Source organism: Serinus canaria, chromosome 19, assembly GCF_022539315.1.
Source record: "Serinus canaria isolate serCan28SL12 chromosome 19, serCan2020, whole genome shotgun sequence".
Taxonomy (NCBI): Eukaryota; Metazoa; Chordata; class Aves; order Passeriformes; family Fringillidae; genus Serinus; species Serinus canaria.
In genome coordinates, this window is record NC_066332.1 from 7,069,944 (window position 1) to 7,088,746 (window position 18,803).

Sequence of the window (18,803 nt, forward strand, 5' to 3'; positions counted from 1 at the left end):
CCATTGGCTGGGGCGGCCGCGCCTCCCGGGGCGCGCGCGCGTGTGGCCGTGAGGGAGATGGGGGACGGGGTGGGGGGGCAGGTGGCGAGGAGGCGCTGGGGTTTGGGGCAAAAAGGCCAAAAAAAAAAAAAAAAAAAAAAAGAAAAAACCAAACCAAAAATCCTTTTTTTTTCGGTGGCGTGTGGTGTCCAGAAAGAAGCGCACCTGGGGTGCGCGCTTTTGTGTGAAAACACGGGGCTTTTTGCTAATCACAGAATCGGTGATGTTTGGAAAGACCTCTGAGATCGTCGAGTCCAGCCTGTGACAGAACAGAACATTGGGAGCCGCGTCCAGAGAAAATGACAGCCCCACCTCCCTGAGCAGCTCCTTCCAATGCCTAATCACCCTTTCTGCCAAGAAATTCTCCCTAACACGGATGATCAGGGACGGTGGCGCTGCCGCGGTGGGAGCCGAGGGCGCGGAGGCCCCGCCGGCCCCGAGCGAGGGACGCAGCGTGAGGAGCCCAGGATCCCGGCACACGGGTGTCCCCTCACCCTGGCTCTGTCTCTAGAGGAGAAGCACCCGACCCTGAGCAGATACACTTGCTCAAGTCTTGCAGCAACTTGCAAGTCTTGCACACCAACTAATCCCACTGCTGTTCTTCAAGGAATTCCTACGAGCAGATGCCTTCTTTGGTTTGGCTCATGTTTTGGCTTTATTTTTCCCTCCCACTCTCTTTTACCTTCTTGATTCGTGGTGGACTGTACCCCTGGGTCGAGGGGTTCTCACTGCACCCAGCAGTGAAGCATTTGCAGTGGAATTCTTGAAGAAGTTGATTTTGTGACAAGTGACTCGTGGCAGGACTCACTGGGCTCTGCTGTGACTCCACTCACAGCCAGGGTCCCCGCCAGGAATCTTGGATTTAGCCAGAGAGCTAAATGGATTAAATCCACATCCTGACTCAACCCACTGCAGACTGCTGCTCTTTCCTGCTGTGACAACAAGCAGATAGAAATGCCTGTGCCCGCTTCCAATGAGTCTCAAATAATCCTCTGCTTTAGAAACAAATTAATTCCTTACCGTGGGTTTCATAACTGGAAATAACACATAATAATGCATGTTGTGGTTTACTACCAACTTGTTCATCTCAAAAAAAGCTTCCCCTGTTGTCACTGTGTTGAGAGAAGTATCAAATTGTAATTAAGAGGCCCTATGCATTAAAACAGCAAAGTCATCTTGTAAGCCTAGCAAAGAGCATAATTTTTTTCTTTTACTCATTCTGTGGGTATATTTATTGTAGCCAGCTATAGCCTGCTGCTATTTGCTATGTGCATCCAAGTCTTACTTTTCCTGCAGAAATGTGCTTTGTCACCCTGGCTGGTCACAGGCAGCTGAGCAACTCTCTACAGATGAACAGGTTTATTCAGGGCTAATACCCTTTCACTTCCATCTGAAATATTTGTGCATTCTCTTTGCCAGTTTTCAGTCAAAGCCACTTGGAATTGAAATGTTATGTGGTTCAGATCTTGACTACTAAAGAGTTGCTGCCTTCAGTGAAACGATCCCTGTTAGAAAGCTACAAAGGGTTGTGTTTTCAGCTCTTCACAGAGAAAACCCAGCAGAGATCTTCCATGAACAGGAAGCACTGGGGCAGTGAAAGGCTCTTGGGGCAGGTGAACAGCAGCATGATAACCAGTGAGGGGATGGCAGAGCCTGCTGCATTTTAGGATAACCAAAAACATGTAGATGTGGCACTTAGGCACATGGCTTAGTGTCAGCGTTGGGTTTGTGGTTGGACTTGATCTCAGAGGTGTTTTCCAACTGAAATGATTCTGTGATGGTCACAGCACAGCAGAGAGCCCCATCTCCTTGGCTGTGTGCTTCCAAAGCTGCTGCTGTCTTCCAGCAGCTCCAAACGTTAGCTAATGACAGTGATTAGACATCATCAGCAGCCTGAGCTCCTGGGCTGTGTGTGTGCCTCAGGGGACTCTCAGGAAAAGTAAGACAAGCCCATGAGCAAAAGCAAAGCTTCCTCCCAGGCTGGAGGGAAAGCCCCAGCAAACCCAGCCCACCACCCAGGAATGTGCCTGTGCCTGTGGAGGGACTGTGCTCCTGTGGCTACAGGGCATGAGAGATGCTCTGAAAGACCATAACATGTGAGCCAAAAAACACTGACCTGTTTCACAGAGGCTTTCAAGTCTATCAAGCCGGGCCTGGCTCATGCAGGGCCAACTCAGCATCTCCTGAGCAATGAGTGAACCTTTCAGCCTCCTGCTCCTCTTGCCCTAATTACTGCTGAGGAGGTTTTCAGAAGTCGTTTGGGCTGATTCATTTGGCTTTGAGAAGTTTATGAGATACTGGCTGTTTAGAAAGTGCTGATATTTGTCTCCTAAGGATCTGCCTCCTTTAGCACCAGGCAGTTTATCACCAGTAAGTGATTTAAATCACCAGATGTCTGAAGCACAGTTTAGCACCAGTATCAAGGTTTGAAACAATCAACTCTGGCAAACACTTCGAGCACTTGATTTAATGAAATAACCTGCTTGGCTCAGCTCAGTCAGAACATGCTGTTTCTTCCAGAAAACAAAAAAAACCAAACAAACAAAAAAAAAAAAAAAAAACCAAACCAAAACAAAACAAACAAATCACGTGCCTCACCTTCCCTTTTCATCACACACAGGTGATTCACTGCAGAGCAGTTGTGGCCAGTGGAAATAGAGTTACTGACAATGTCTCTCTGATGCTTAAATGGCTATAACAATGTTAAATTAAGACTTTGATATTTCTGTTCAATAATGATTGAGTATGGTTAACCAATTTTGCATGGTTTTTTGGGTGCAAGGACTGGGAATGTATTTATTTAACCTGTCCTTGAGTTACAGTCTTGAGGGGAAGAGCTCACATTTCCTCAGGCATGTCACTAGTACATTTAGATAAAAGAAGATTTAAAGCCATCATTTTTTTAGGAAATCTCTTAGTGGTTCCATAAAGCTGAGCAGGATCTGTGCTTGGTACTGGTAGGCAGAGCCCTGTTAACTGGAGCAATCCTGATTCACTCCTGCTGAGGAGCCCATCAGGTGACCAGGCTGTTGCTATATTCAGAACCCATTTGGACAGTTTTGAATTTTATGCTTTCAAAAATAAGGCAATAAAGCAATTAGAAACAAATAACAGAAGGAGAGAGCACTTCACCAAAGGCAGCCAAAGATTATAGTGTGGCATAATTAACACAGGGCTGGCAGCAGGGAAAATGGGCTGTAACAACTGCACTGTCCCTAGGAGAGATGCTGCAGGCTGAGCTGCAGATGTCAAGTGCTCAAATGGCCAAGAAGCTCCTCTTGCCACCCAGCACAGTCTGGCCTGAGAATGCCCAGCTGTGGGACAGAAGGAAATAAAAGCATCCTTCAGAGCTGGGAGGATATGCATGTTCCTGCCAGTCCTTCACTGTGTGTCAGCCAGAGGATTTATCCAACTGAAAACATGCTCCCACAACAAAAGAGAAAGGGAAATAGTGTAACCAGAAAGGCAGGTGCTTTTTTTAGGGAAAAATCCAAGGATGTCCTAAGAGGAGAAGTGGGTTAAAAATATCAGGGAGTCTGCTGTGCCAGAGAAAGAATGAGTGGGCTTAAAGATAGGAGAGGCTGCACAGGAAAGGAATTATCTACTTCTTGAGTGTTACTCATTTTAATTTGCCTTGTTACATGTCTGGAAGCACCAGGTGGAAATCAGGACTTCATTGTGCTGGGAATTGAGCACAAAACATAATGATTAAATGTTGCCAGCTCTGCAGAGATTGAAATATAATTCCTCATCTCTGCAGAATCACTAACCAGCATAATTATTGCCAAATAAGTTTTTCTGTAATTGCTCTTCTGGAATATCTGTGCTACTTGATTTTTTTTCAGAATAACCCTGCCTGAGGTTATGAAAAGATATATCTCTACGAGGTCCAACCTAGTAGCCTTTACAGATAACAAAAGCTATTCAGAAGCAGAAAATTCTCACTGCATTTAAATCCATGTTCAAAATTTATTTGCTTGTATCTTGGTTTCTGTTTCTATACAATGGGAATCACACTGCACTCATTGCTTGCTTTTGTTGTCTAACACCCATGATTAAGGCAAGAGTCCTCTGTCAGACGTTTGGAGCACTGACATCATCACATACAAGGGCTTGTTACTGCTGATTGTAAGGAATAGGGATTAGCTGGATAATATATACATTCTTTCTTGTGCGTTTTCTGGGACAGTGCTTGAATTGCTGAAAGTTCCTTTTCTATTAGTTAATAACTGTGTAAAAACCAAAATGCAATCAAATAAGGAGTTAAAAAAACCCCACAAACCACCAACCCTCAACTGGCCAAACACTGTCATTGAAGGGGTTTTGACATGATGACCAAATCCCTTTGGGATTCTGTAACACTTCATCCTACTGCTCAGAGGTCAGGGAGCAGCAGGACACACTGGCCACATCCTAACTGCTTCAAATGCAGTTGTTTTCAGACCACAACACAAAGAAATTCTTCTAAGAACAGTAAATTCTCCCCTGATCCTCAGAGCAAGATCAGGTCAAGCCAAGAGAACAGGAATATGATCCTGCTGGTCACTCACATTTGCACACTGAGGGTTGCAACACTGGTTAAGGTGTCTTAACCAGTCAGCATTTCCATTTGTGAGGCTCTAGCTTTTAACTGTTGTGTCCTGTCCTGCATTCAGTAACTTTGTGTGAGTTTTGCCAAACTGGAAGGCACTGGGAGGGGGCTGGGAGCTGCAATGCTGAAGCAGAACATCTGTGCCAAGGAAGGCTGCTTAGGGAGCTGAACAGAGTAGCTCTTCCTCCTTGGGCTCCAATCTCTGACCATCACCTCCAGCCTCTATGGCAAAAGAAGGCCTGAAACAAGTGCCATGGGCTTTGCCTGCCTTTTCATACAGCAGAGGGGACCAGTGTATGTCAAAATGTGACACTTGCTCAGTTTCCTCCAGACAGCCATTGCTCTGTTTGTCACCCCCCTGGGAGCCACAGGGCCTGGGCCCCCTGGCTTTGAGGAGGAGCTTGTTTAGGGGAAAGAATTAAAACTGCAATATCTCATTCTGCTGGTTGCAGAAATGATAAATGAAAAGCAAAGCAAAGGATCCCAAAAGACTGTGCATTTAAAGAAAACAAGTTAAAGAGATGAAAATAAATCCTTCCGTGTTTTTTTAAAGCAGCCTTAGGACTTTTAGGGATTCCAGCTCAGAAGTTTAGAATACCAACTAGAGGGGATCATTTACAAGTTGCCTTTTTCGTGATTTCATATTCTGCCTTTTAATTCTTCCTAGGAAGGAATAGGGACTTTGTATTACAAGCAGCTTGAAAGATTAAGCAGGCAGGAACACCCCGCAGCTCTACCTGCAGCCTTGTGTTTGTTATTTTAAGTTTTGGCCGGAGATTGACCCGGTGTAAGCGGGTGCTAAAGGTTACCTGAACACTCTCGCTTCCGTCTATGGAAACTGGATTTTCCCCAGCCTCTGTGAAATGGTCTTGCAGTCCCCTCTGCTGGTGGCAGCTTGCTGGGGAGCTGCACCGTGCCACCACATGGGACCTGCTTGGTCCTCGATGGACGCTGCAGGAGAGCCCCTGGGGCTTGGAGATCCCCCAGCCCTCACTGAACAGGCACCGACTCCTCCAGAGACCAGGAGGTTTTCCCTTATCCTCTCTGCATCCTTAGTATAAGCACTTGGCACCTCTGACACAGGACAGCAGCACATGAAAGGGTGAAAAAATTAACCATGGATAACCTTACAAAAACCCCACCTTGCCTGGGAAAGCTGAGGCATCCCACTGAGAGCAAATGATCTTGCCCTGGGGAATGTATGGCTTGATGGTATGGCTTGAAATGTTTGTCGAGCTTATGACCAAATATCACCTGCATCTCTTTAAGGCACACATTCTTGTGTCCCTGAGAGCCCAGAGCAGTGCTGCTGCAGGCTCTGGCAACATTACAGCCCTACAGCTTCTCCACCGACTCTGCCATGGCCATTGGGATCCACTTTCAAAGCAACCAAAGCAACATTTTCCCCGAGGAGGTAAAAACAGACATTCAGAGAGGGGCTATGCAGAAAGTCAGGGTTGATGTGGTGAATGGAACAGAGCCAGCAGCACAGGGCAGGGTTGGCTCACAGGGACGTGAGGTTTGAGCACAGCCCGTGATGTGCAGCTGCACGTGATGAGTAGTGCAAATCTTCCAGCACAGAGGGGAAGTTCAATTCCTGGGTGCAGAGAGCTGGTTTGTGAGGCTGCTGCTGAGAAAGTCTTTCTGACCAGCTAAAACTGACCAGCGTGGGCAGTGGAGGCAGAGCTGGCACAGGACAGTGGATGGCCATGGGTGGCAGTGTGCCAGTGCTCCCTGCCAGCCAGCCTGTCTGAGGAGGAAACCCAAGTGACAACTCTGATAACAGCCCCTGCTTGTGGCCAGAGGCCCAGGGGCCCTGCATGGGAGGGCAGTTTCTGAAGGAATCATCACTAAAGGGATTACTTTTTATGCATAAACCCTCCAGAAACAACTGCAGACACCGTGCTCTTGGGCCAGCATAGGCACCATAAAGGGATGTAGTAGAAAAACTAAAGGTTTATTTTTTAATAAAATACATCCTTAGAAAATAACCATTTTTCTCCCAGGCAGAGAGCTGGGCATGGTTCCTGCCAGCTCTCCTTCCTTCCCCTTCTCAATTTGGAACTGTCCAACGGTGCTTCTGGGTCAGAAGAGGCAGCTGTGCTCTCCCCAGGGTCTTCAGGTGCAAGAGACCTGGCACGGCCCTGGCACACCAGGCAGGTGCAGTGCGAGCTCTTCTGAAGGGCCTGCAAAGGAGCAGACCCAGTGCCCTGCAGAGGGCTGGCAGAGGGCCCCAAGATCCCTTAGTGTGACCCATCCACAGCATCATGGCATGTCCCACCACAGGCTGTGTGCTGGGCCAGCCAGCCCCTGCCTGGCTGCTGGGCACCACCTCCCATGAGCTGGTGCTGGATGCTGCTTCTGCTGGTCTTGGGGCTGGCCCAGGGAGGTGACGGGATGGCAGCCGAGTTTTAAGAGAAGAGGAGGAGGAGGAGGAAGAGGGGTGCAGGTTTGTCAGTCAGTGTGGATCCTGCTGAGAGAGAGGTGCACAGTGATTTCTGGTCTCTTGCCCCCCAGTGCCCTTCTTCAAGGGATCCTGCCATCAAAGATGCAATGTCAGTCCCACATCCTGCATCCGCTGCTGCCCCAAGCAATTGCTTATGCTGGGAAGTGCTGACCCCATGTTAGGCACCACAGCCCACAGCTCAGGTCTCCTCCAAACTTCCCTGGAACCCTGCTGCCTTCCTGAAACCCTCCTGCCTTCTCACAGACCTTGGAATAGCCCCAAGCCCTGTAGCCCTCATCCCAGACAGATGTATGCTAGCAGGGCTGGGGAAACTCCACTCACCTCTCACTGTGTGTTGTCTGGCTTCTTTTCCTTCTTATGTGACTTCGACTGGGGGTTAAAGGAGAGAAAATAAGGATTCTTTTACAGACCCGCTCCTTTCTAATGCCAGGGAAACGTGATTGGGCAGCAACTCCTAATCCCCAGTGTATACTCATATTTTCAAATGAATTTGAAGGGAACTGGTTTTGTGTCCTTTTAAAGGCCATGAAGCATTCCATGGTTATGGAGATGTTCTCAAAGAGCAGAAAAAGAGACATTTTCTAGTTTGCTAAAGCACAGATCTGCCCCTGCTTCCCTTAAAGCAATGCAAGTGTTACCAGATATTGGAATATCCGGGGTTAAAGGCAGAGAATAAAGTTATTAACAATGAGTCACACACAACATCTCAGTAATTTTGGAGAGGAGATTCATGGATCCCAGTCTCCAACAGTCCCAAGGGCTCAGGAAGGCGCCTGGTTGCCCCTCAGTGTGGATGTTTGTGTTACAGCATCATTACTCATGCACACATCCACACACACACCCCCACAAGAGCCTCTGCAGGGCAGCACTCGCTGTTACTTACAGGCTCCTGTTCTGCATATTTGAATTTCTTCTGCTTGTAATAGTCTCGTCCGTGGAGAAAATGCAGCAGGAGCAGGTCACAGAGGACAGAGGCCTTAAATCAAAGTGCAGTTAGGTTTGGAGTTGCCCTCCAAGATTACCTGGACTGCTGTGTACTTTTAGTTTTTCTCAGTTTGCCCCATAATTTAGGGTCACTTCTGCTTCATCCCACAACATGGCAGTTGCTGAAGTCTCCAAGTGTCCATTTAGGACAGAAGTGAAGTGTGCTGTGTTCAACAGTGACTGATTTAAGCCAACAGAAATGAAATGTTTCCCCTTTAGGTAAGTGCAGAGCACAACACCCTTTGAGCCATTCCCAAGTCTTTAACAACCATAACCAAATCACACACTGGGTTTCTGTCCTGAATGAAATACTGCCAATCACCAGCAGACCCTCCCTCAATGCCAGCTCTAGCTTGAAACGATCAGGATACCAAGACCTGCCAAGAGAGCCAGCCTTCCCTTCATCAGCAGGGCAGAATTCACAGCAGCCAGGGACCAGCAGGAATCTATTTTCCTGAGCTGGCAAGGCAGGAGAGCACCTCCTTTTCCCCTTTTGCTCATCCTCTGATTCCCTGAGCAGTAGCCAGTATTTCACTGCAGCTCAAGGACACTTCCCACGGATGTCACAGGCAAGAAGAATAATTTGAGAGTCTCCATATAGAGGCTGGAAATATCTGAGCTTACCACTCCAAAAATACCAATTCCAGAGCCAATTGTGGTCATGGTCGGGATGATGTCAAATTTGCCTGCCTGGATAAAGTCAGAGAAAATAGGTGATAAGTTACAGTCAGCCCAGGGGAAAAGAAAAGGGTGCTCTAGCTTGTAGGTGGGGCTCAGCAAAAGTGCCTTGCAGCAACCCAAACCACAACCACAGCACACAGAGAAACAGGAGCTGGGAAAGAGCTGGTCAAACAGAAAAATATTGTAGGTTGGTTTTAGGCTGAAATAAATTGAACTTACTTTTCTTGCTGTATTTTTAATATAAAAAACCCAACCAAAACCAAGCAACCAAACAAAAAAGTATACAATTTGAATATTCTCCATGGGAACACAAGAAGGAAAGCCTTCTCTCCCAGTGGGAAGAAAAAGACAAAATAGAAAAATGCAAATGCTTTTGGAAATATCAGTAAAAGGTTTTGAGTTTCCACAGGTCCTCCCCTCTCGCATCACAAATTTTTTTAGACAAAAACCACTGATCAAGCCACAGCTGCAAGATGTGACCTATAAAACATGTTTTCCTCCCCTCTTCTCTTCCCCAGTATTTCCCAATGGTTCCTGTGAGCAGGCCAGCACCCAAGGAAAGCATTCACACTAGATTTCCTGATGCCACAGGACCCTGGTGCTGTGTTACAGAGCTGGTCCCTTCCAAGGACATGGCACTGCTGTCCCCGGGACCCAGAGGATCCACCCTTACCTTGCCATTCACCAGAATGTCGAGCCGGATCCCAAACACCTTGTAGAGTGTCCTCTTCTCCATCCCATCTTCTTTGTAGTATTTGGCATATCTGTGCAATTGGATGGTGAGTGTTCATGGTCTGCCAGGGGGTCTAACTGCCCCTGCAACCCTACAGCACTGGGATCTTGGACAAACATCTGGGAATGTGCTGTCACAGACCTGCTCCTGCCCTTCTCCTTAAACCCCCTGAAGGAGCTGGGCTGTTGGCACCTCTCCTCTCTGTGCCTCAGTTTTCTTGCCTGCAGCATGCAGTTCCAGCTCCTGCTGTTTGATCTGATGTCCCCAAGTTCTGTGTGCAGCAGACAGTGAAGCACTAGTGACAGTGTCACACAGAGCAGAGGATAGACACTATGGGAACACATGAGATGATCCTACACCATCTCCAGTCTTTCAAGGGGCTTCCCAAAAGCTCAGCCAAGCAGGAGAGCCTGCAAAGGGGAGGAGATGGAAAGGTAATGGGGCAATTTTCAAGCCAAGGGGTGTATTATCACTTTTCTCATGCCATTTAAAAGATCACTGGTACTGCTGCCTGGCTCTGCAAAGGTAGTGAGTATTTTGAAGGACAGTCTCTGGCCTTCCACCATCCCTTGAGTGGAAACCTGGAAGCTGTCACCTCTGAATTACATTTGGAGAATCAGCAGGTATTTCCTTACCTGAAGTTGAACCCTGGTGAAACGTTGCTGTCATCATTGTACAGGCCATGGAACTGGTAGATGGGTTTGCAGTACCTCAGGGGCCAGTCAAGATCACAGTTCCAGTCTATGGTGATGCCCACCACTCCACCCTGCAGCCAAGAGGGGAGTCATGAGGTTGCACCTCCTTGGACCTGGCCCACACAGAGAAATGCTTTCCCTCCTCAAAGGTGTCCTGTCTCGACTCCATGAGGTGTCCTGGCTCTCCAGATGCACGGACCCCACTGCTGCCTCAGCCCTCCTGGGCAGCCATGGCTATGTGGCCTGTACATAACCCCTTGCAGAGGCTCTTGTTTCTGTCCTGAGTGCTGGATACACAAATAAATTCATGCTCTCTTGTTCCTGATCAGAATCCTGTGCCCAAGACACAGTCTTGAGAAATAGTGCTCACCCCAGATCCCTTCTGGTCCTCATGAGACTGCCTTCCCTTGCCTTGGTTATGCCCAAGAGATGTGCAGGAGTCCCTCCTCCCTCCTGAGCTCACTCCAGGCTGTAAATAGCTGTGCCCCAGAGGTTGGTATTTTTACACCTTCAATATATAGAATCTTAGAATGGTTTGGGTTGGAAAGACCATTTTGTTCCAAACCCTGCCATGGGCAGGGACACCTTCCACTAGACCAGTTTTCTCCAGGTCCTGTCCAATCTGGCAGGAATGGGGCAGCCATCTATAGCTTCTCTGGGCCATCTGATCCAATCCCTGAAATAAATGTTCATGTATGCAAGCCTCTGGTTTTATTCAATGCCTGGCAAAGTTATCACAAGGTTTTGCAGCAGAGATAGCAGATACTCCCACACACCAGTGTGAGGAGTGTTAGGCAAAGCTGCATTTTGAAGCCAGGGGAAAGGCTGCAGTTAGCACTATGAAATGACCAATATTTGACCATCCAGTTGGGATTTCCAAGCTCAGTCAGATGGGATTTGTCCACACAGATCTAGTTATTCACTGCTCAAATTAAAACAAGCTGAACCCTGAGATTTACTGCCAGTGGGTCAAATCTTCTCAAGAGTTTCCAAGAAAAATGTAAATATTAGGCCATGTCCAAGGAGATTCATAATCTTTATGAGGTAATTCTGACACTTTTGCTTTCTCAAGAATTCTTGAGAAAACTGAAAATCATCTCAACAGCTGAGGATGATTGCACTGTTGAGTGTCCCTCTCCCATCAACAGCAAGGAACATAATTTGAAATTGAAGTACCTTAACAGCCAGGAAGGTAAAATTCTGACCCGATTCCTTCACTATGTATCCCAGTTCAAACACAGGACACAAGGAATCAGTGACTTTGTGATAGGTGCATTTCTTCAGGTACTGCTTGGTAACACTCTCAACCAAGTTGCGCCTGTGAATGAAAAGAGAGTGAGAAAAATTCACAGTAACACAATAATTTTGGGGGAAAAAACCTCTATAAGTCCCTTGCCCAGTCCATGTCTCTCTCCCACTCACATGCCACTTGTCCATGTGCTCTGCTAGGCAGTGTTCTGAGCTCCAGCAATTCTTATCTGGGATGCCTCATGGATAGTGAGTGTATCCCACACCTTTCATATTTAGCTGGAGTTTGCTATCTCCTACAGCAAGGGTTAAAAGGAAAGGGCAACTTCTTGTCTTCCATCTCACTCTGCTCTTTTGCCCAAAAACATCCTGTCTGTGAAGCCTATGGTTCTGTAAGACTTGTGCCTTGCTCAAACTGATCCCATCGCTGATGCTCAGCTGTAAATTGTCAGCAGTGATCAAAGGCAGGAAGTTTCCCCACAGCAGCCAGCCCAGCCACCCTCACTGCCAGGACCTGCTCACTCTCTGTGTCCTCTTCAGCCTGTCCTCACTTGGGCCACCTCTCCTTGCAGCTGGGGGGAATCCCCTCTCCCAACCACCTCCTGGGAGGTGTGAGGTCAGCCCAGGACTTTGCCAAGGATGCTGGCTGCCAGGACATTTAACCTTGGCTGCAGCACAGGGACAGGATCAGCTTAGAGAGAAGAATCTGCTGTCTACAGCACAAATAGCTTCTGTTAATTTGTTCCAAATCAGATATATGGTCAGTGCCATCACAAATCCTCTTAGGAGCATGCCTTCAGCCAGCAGCATTTCCCCCAGTGCTGCCAGGAAGGGGCCAAGCCCACCCTTTGCTGAAACAGGTGGGATCTGTGATGTTAAGGGGGACTCTGGGGCACCAAGCTTATCCTGGCCATGTGGTATTTAATTTTGTCTTCAGAGAAGAAAAATGAAATATCAGAGTAACTGATTTGCAGCTTGTGAGGGTAAGTGAGGAGAGGTTAATTCCAGAAATCTTTCCAGTAACTACAGCTACCAGCTGAGGTGGGAGAGATTTGGGAGGGAAATGTCTCAGTTCCTATGAGTTAATCTGGGGTTCAGTGCAGCAGTTAGAGTAGTCCTGGAAATGCTGATGAGGTAGGCAATCCTCTGTACCAAGCATCCAGTTACACCCATCCAGCTGAACCCACGGCTTCCTTTGAGGGACACAGCTGGAGGAACTGACCAGGAGCCATCCCCCCAACCTCTCCTTACCTGGACACCTTGAACTTGGGGAAGGTGATACTGTTCTTGATGAACAAGGTGAACTTCTCTGCTTCTGACAGCAGGGCAGGACTGCAAAACACAAGTGTAGGCATGTGTCCATCATTTGGCTCTCCAAGCTCTAGAGAAAGCTCCATTTGGTGGAAATTCACCCAAACGAGACAAGCAGACCCAGAAAACTGGTGGTCCATCCCTTCCCTTTCTGATCTTTCACAACACAGGCTGTCCTGGCCACATGCCATAGAGCCCCATCTTGGTCTGCTCCACACCAAGAGCAGCTGGGATGGGAAAGAGGGTAACAACATCATTCCTTACCTGGGAACATGGTAATCAACTTCAACAGGGCACCAGCCAAAGATCTCACAGGTCTTCACAGTGCTGTTGAAGGGTACACACTTGCCAGTCTTGAGCCCTGTGGGGGAGACAGCTGCTCACACCCTGGATCCTGTGAAAGCTCAGCCTCACGCTGGGGTGGATGGGGCTGCAGCTCTGCCAAGGGCATTCAAGACACAAAATGCTCAGGGCTTTGGCACCTTTCTGAAACAATTGGGAAATTAATTGTGGCCTCTCAGCTCAGGGCAGTGGTTTCTCTTACAGTGTTGTACAGGGGAGCAGCTGGGGATTTTTCTTGTAGAAACACACCTGAGAAAATGCTGAACTGATAAGAGGACAAAGTTTGGGGGAAATGGCTTAGTCCTGATTAAAAAAAAAAAAACCCTTTTGTTTGCAGCTCAGGTATCTTTCAAAAGAGCAGAGCTGGACCAGCCCATGTGGGACCTTCAACCAGCATGTCAGAGGTTTTCCTGTTCAAAGCAGGTCCCCCAGCCAGGGGACACCCCAGCCAGGCAGCTTTTCTCTGTGTTGTCTCACCAGAAACACCAGGACTGTGTGCCATACCTTGTCCCTGCCGGCTGTATTTCCCTTTGCTGCAGTCACTGTCCTGTGTGCACAGCCCGGCATCTGGCAGCTGTTTGGAGAAAGCAGCCACCTCTTAGCATCCCACCCTGCAGCTTCAATGCCCCTGTCCCTCCTGCCTCGCCAGATTGCAGTTTTCTTGAGGGATACACTGCTCAACTGCAGCCAGAGCCTTGTTCATACACTGCTTCCCTACCAAGGCTGTCCAGATAAAGCAGGAAAAAAGGGGCAGTTTATTCACTCCAGGCAGATGCTTTCATTTAAGCCTCAAGCCTGCTCTTCTTGATCATCTCAAAGGGAAGAAAACTTAAATGGATGCCACCTGTTTTTCAGCAGAATAGAAGTCTTCACATAGCACACAGGGGTCAGGAGCATTAAATATGGGGCCAGGCCCTGGCTTTTACTGAACCTCCCAATGTCAGAAAAAGTATTTCCCAATTGACACCACCACAATCCCCCTGAATTACAGAAGCTTAGCCCACTGAAGGAAGCTGGTGCGTTTACCTCTGGGCAGGTTCCTTGTTTCTGTCCAGGAGTGACAATGAAGTTGGTCATCACCACAAACGAGTTGTCCCCCTGTGGAGACACAGCCAACCAGCTCACAGCCAGCACAGGGTCTCCTCTGTGAGAAGCCTCTCCCTGGGTGGGGACCTGCAGTGCCACCAGCCCCAGGGACACTGGAGGACCCCACTTGCTGCCTGAGACACTGCTCCAGAGGCACTGGAGGAACCTCGATCCTTTTGGAGGCAGCCTCTCCAATGTACCTCCTCAGCCACAGTGGGTCCCAAGTACCAAATGATCCCCAGGGAGAACCTAGGCAGAGGTTTGTGACAGGAGCAACCTCCTTTCCACCACAGGGACACCCTGTTGTAGTTAGCCCCATGGAAAGCCTATGCCAAGGACCCATCTGCACCCCAGCACATGGAGGAGGAAAAGCAGCCAGTGGGACAAAAGCAAATCCCTAACCCACCCACCCTGACTCCTTACCTGGGGTGGGAAAACATAGTCCACCACATCCCAGATGTGAGGACCCAGGACACTCTCGTTGGTCAGTGTCAGCCCTTTCAACTTCACTGAGACCGAGCTGACAATGCTGTCCTGAGACTGGTAGCCCTTCTCGTAGAGGAACACCCACCTGGACAGGGAAAGTTGGCAGGGTGAGCATGGCCACCAGCATTTCTCCACTGCCCAGTCCTCAGCACAGACCTGTGGACTGGGGCTTTTTCTACCAAGTCTCACCTGGAGAATCATTTGCCAAGTTTCTCCCCACTGGATGAGGGACATGTTGCTGAAATTTCCTACCCTTTGCCTGAGGCATGTGGTAGCTACAGGACTCGACCTTCATGCCAGGATGGTGTGCTTCGGGGACTGGGACACATTTTGTGGCTGAGGGTGTGTGAAGGCAGGTGGAACACAGCAGCCATCAGTCATTTAGGGTTAAAGCCCATGGCAGGTTTGCAGCTTGCTGGTCTCAATGACCTACCCCAACACTCCTGATCTGATCCACTGCAGAGGAACTCTCCAAAACCCAATGCCTCCAAGGCCAACACAGAGATGAGTCTGGACAGGGTTCACATCCAGAGCCACTGTTCCCCATCCAGCAAAGGGAATGTGGAGCAATGGCCCTGTGTGCAAGAGGGCTGCAGGAGCAGGGTTAGGGACACTCTGTGGCCAGAATAGGGCTCTGCCTGCCTTTCCCAGCCCATCACACAGTCATTAGGACAGGCTCCTGACACTATTTAACCTACAGCATAAACAAGCTGCCGCTGGATTAACTCTGACTCAGGGACACTATAAACATGGGCAAGGAACCATTTCGGGTAGTGCTCCCGGCGCCGCGGAGCATTCTCGGCACTAAAAAAGGAGCGATCTGGATTTTGTCCCCACTGCCGCAGGCATTGGTCCCGCTGGCCGTGACTGAGGCAGCAGGCTACCCATGGGACAGCCCATGACACCAGCCTGGTGTGTCAGCCTCGCCTCTGACGCCTGGCTGATGGGCAGAGGGGAAGATGGGGAATCCCAGGCGCTGTCTGGAGGTTTTCTGTTTGGACCTTCTCGGAGAGGGAGATTTTTAGCTTGCGACCACATCAGCATCCCGGGACTGAGGGCAAGAGGACCTCAGGGATGGAATCTGCTCCAGAGCCTGGGGATGGGAGCAGAAATTCAGCACTGCTGCCACCCCAGCTGGGACACCCAGCTGCAACATCCTCCTCCAAGGCAGAAGACCATACTGGGTTACACTGGTTACAGTGGGCATCTTCCCCAATGCCCTCAGGGCTGCAGGAGGATGTGAACTGGGCAGCAGCAGGGGAAGAACATTTCTCTAGATCAGCCTCCAGCACAGACTGCTGCTGACCTTATCCCCCTCTGGCTGAGCTGACTATGGGCACACAGGGCTGGGCAACCCCACCTTCCCTGTGGCAAAGCCAAGGTCATGACAAACAAAACCATCTCCCGTGAGGCTGTAAATGCAGCAGCAAGTCCTGCCCAGGTTGTAAAAGTCCCCTGGTACCACTCCCTGATGTGGCAGAGCCACCAAGCCCTCTTCTCTTGTTGGCCTCATCCTGTGGCTCAGCCCACAGCTCCTTGCATGCAAGAATTCAGGAAGCAAAACCCAGAAAGCACCCGGTATCTCCTGGGCAGTAGTGATACCACCTTATCACAGTCATCACAGGAAAAAGAACTGCTCCCCAGGGGTGACATGGGGTCTCACAGGGGGGTTGGCCCCACTTCTGTGCTCTGATGGCACCACGGATGTCCTTCTAGGAGAGTCATGCATTGGCACACATTTCCATGATCATCCCATGCCTGCTATGAAGGGAGGACAAAAGCTGGGAGAATGGTAAATAAATACACATTTGGCTGCCAAACTTGTTTTCAAAGGACAGAAAATCTCAGGCATTGTGGCTTGGTGAGGGCAGTGAACTGGGGGCAGTGTTTTGGGCAGAGAACTGGGAGTAGTGCTGTGGGAAGGGAACTGGGGGCAGTGCTGTCAGCAGCCAGGAGAAGCCAGGGACTGGTGGGGCTGTGGGCAGCTGCAATCATAGGCTCCTCCTTGCTAGAGGAGCCCCATCCCAACAGGAAAAACTTGGGAATTACAGCAACTTCAAGCCAGATTCCTCTCCTCTGCCACTGGCTGTCACCCCCTGGTTCTCTTCCTGCTCCCTCCTGGTTGTCTGTCTCAGTTTAGCCAAGTTGCTTAAGCCACGTTTCCTTAGTTGCCCTGCACAACCATCTGTGCCAGTTCCCCATCCACGAGAGCAGCTGCCCCCAGCCACATTTGGGACTGGAGCCCTGGGACTTCACAGGCTCAGTCCTTAGGAAAAACAAAGCTGCTCCCAGTAACACCAGTGCAAAACTCTTTGCAACAGAGCATCCTTGAGACCTCGGTTGCAGTTTTGCATGAGTATTATCCTTGGGAGCCAAAGTGCTGGTCAGCAGGGTGGGACCAATGGGGGAGGTTCCACACTCATCCCCTGGGAAGGTTTTTACCTTTTCTGGGGAGTCTGTGCTAAAAGGAGGGATGGGCACCTCTGCTCCCCACAGCAACTCGCTTGCACTGAGGCCTGGGAACCACTGCCTTTCCTTTGCATGAGACACTCTGCACCCCAAAAATTCCCAGGTTTTCCAATTCATGGCCAGGCACCCCTTTCCTTTCAAACATCCTGCCCTGGCTGGGAGCACCCATGAAAGGGTGCTGGTCTCCTGTGAGGGCTGATCCCACAGCAGCCACGGGGCCACAGCAAAGGCTTACCAACCATCACATCCCATAGCATCGTCCCACACTGAGGGGACTGGCACAGAGTAACTTCAGCAGGAGCAGCAGCCCCAGGGCACCTGAGGACACACATCCTCACCCATTCTGATCCTGCCTGCTCCACTCACTGCCTTTTTTAAGCAGTTGCCCTTGCTTTTGGAGCTGCCTCCCAGAAGCAAATAAGACCAGGAATTTTGGAGCCAAGCTGCGTCTCGGCCGCAGCGTCAGAGCGGTGAACAGGGAGATTTATGGCCCTGTCTTGAGCCACTTGGGTCTCACAAATCACTGCACTGGCCCCAAATGCCTCTTATTTAATATAAATGAAAATAAAAATAACAACAGATTCTCAGGCCACCGTCCAGCAGCTGGAGCAGGATCTGGATTCTCTTCAGTGAGAAGACGGGGCCCCGGTGTGCGGAGCAGGGCTGGGCAGGGATGAGCCTCCAGCCTGGACATACAGTAGCTTCTGGGGAGGATATGGGGACTAAGCTGCCATCTGAAAGAGCCACGGTGGGACGCTGGGCTGCACGGGAGCAGCCACAACCAGAGGGATGTGAAGCCATTAGCAATAACCCCCCTGCACTGGGATATAGGGGATATAGAAACCCCTCTCTCTCCACTGCTTTTTAACCCAGTGGCAAAGCATTAGTGTCAGGAAAGCAGGTGCTGGGGAGCCTTACCCGATGATGTACGCCAGGACGATGAGCTGGATCAGCCGGAAGGTCAGTCCCACCTTCTTGTTCCTCACCAGCACCATCCGAGGGGTGTCATACTCAAAGAGGAAGGAGGACACCCTGTCCATGCACTTCTGCCCCATGGCTGTGCCAGGGCTGTGCCACAGCCTCCCAGCTCTTCACTGCGCCCTGGGTTGGGCCGTGCCCGCCGCCGCTCCGGCAGCTCCTCTGTTTGCAGATTAAAAAAAAACAAAATAAGAATGCTATCGGCGTGGCTCTGAGCACATCTGGGCTGTCGGGTTTCCTCCTCTGCGCAGGGATGAGGCTTCCTCTTCCTATAAGCTCTGGGCAGGGAACAGCGGGTGCCCTACATGGTCTGGGGGTGGGACAGGGTGTGGGAGGGTGCAGGGCCACCCTGTTGCCAAGCCCACATGCCACCAGGACGAAGCCATCTGACTGTGAGTGATGCTCCCTCGCCCGGCGGGAGCCTTCCCTGGGGACAGAGAGGCTGCAGGCAGGGCTTGGGGATGAGCAGAGACCACGAGGCATTCCTGGGGGGCAACAGTGGGATAGAAGAGAATGTGGGGGTCCCAGGAGAAATTTTAGGAATTAGGATTGGGGTATCATCTTTCCTACCACAACAGCCACCTCAGGCTGTGTGTCCTGAGCCCATGTCCTACTCTGTCTCTCAAAAGCTGCCCCAGAAAAAGGGTCGGGAAGGAGAAGGGGGAGCACCAGAAAGCCCAGCTCAGCAATTCG

General features: G+C 49.9%; 1 protein-coding gene across 2 annotated transcripts; it reads right to left on the bottom strand.

Moving 5' to 3' along the window:
• Positions 1-6,568: 6,568 nt before the first annotated feature.
• Positions 6,569-18,382, bottom strand: P2RX1 (purinergic receptor P2X 1). 2 transcript variants are annotated; one of them, XM_050981908.1, is made up of 13 exons: positions 18,051-18,382; positions 14,601-14,748; positions 14,118-14,189; positions 13,596-13,665; positions 13,014-13,110; positions 12,690-12,770; positions 11,367-11,508; positions 10,131-10,261; positions 9,436-9,526; positions 8,706-8,771; positions 7,981-8,073; positions 7,419-7,466; positions 6,569-7,103 (listed from the first exon to the last, which is right to left on the bottom strand). In XM_050981908.1, the coding sequence occupies exons 1-12, from the start codon at positions 18,185-18,187 to the stop codon at positions 7,422-7,424; spliced, it is 1,173 nt and encodes a 390-aa protein (XP_050837865.1). In that variant the 5' UTR covers positions 18,188-18,382; the 3' UTR covers positions 6,569-7,103; positions 7,419-7,421. The 2 variants fall into 2 exon arrangements, with proteins under 2 accessions (XP_050837865.1, XP_009092917.1); XM_009094669.4 differs by having other exon boundaries at positions 6,569-7,100; positions 18,051-18,381.
• Positions 18,383-18,803: the final 421 nt, after the last annotated feature.

Bases quoted from the DNA above. Each gene is read 5' to 3' on its own strand.
- P2RX1 (XM_050981908.1), bottom strand. From the start codon at position 18,187: ATGGGGCAGAAGTGCATGGACAGGGTGTCCTCCTTCCTCTTTGAGTAT. The intron at 14,190-14,600 runs GTAAGGAGTCAG...GTGTCTCCACAG, and splicing joins ACTATGTTTTCCCACCCCAG to GGGGACAACTCGTTTGTGGT. The intron at 8,772-9,435 runs GTAAGGGTGGAT...GACTTTATCCAG, and splicing joins ACATTCTGGTGAATGGCAAG to GCAGGCAAATTTGACATCAT.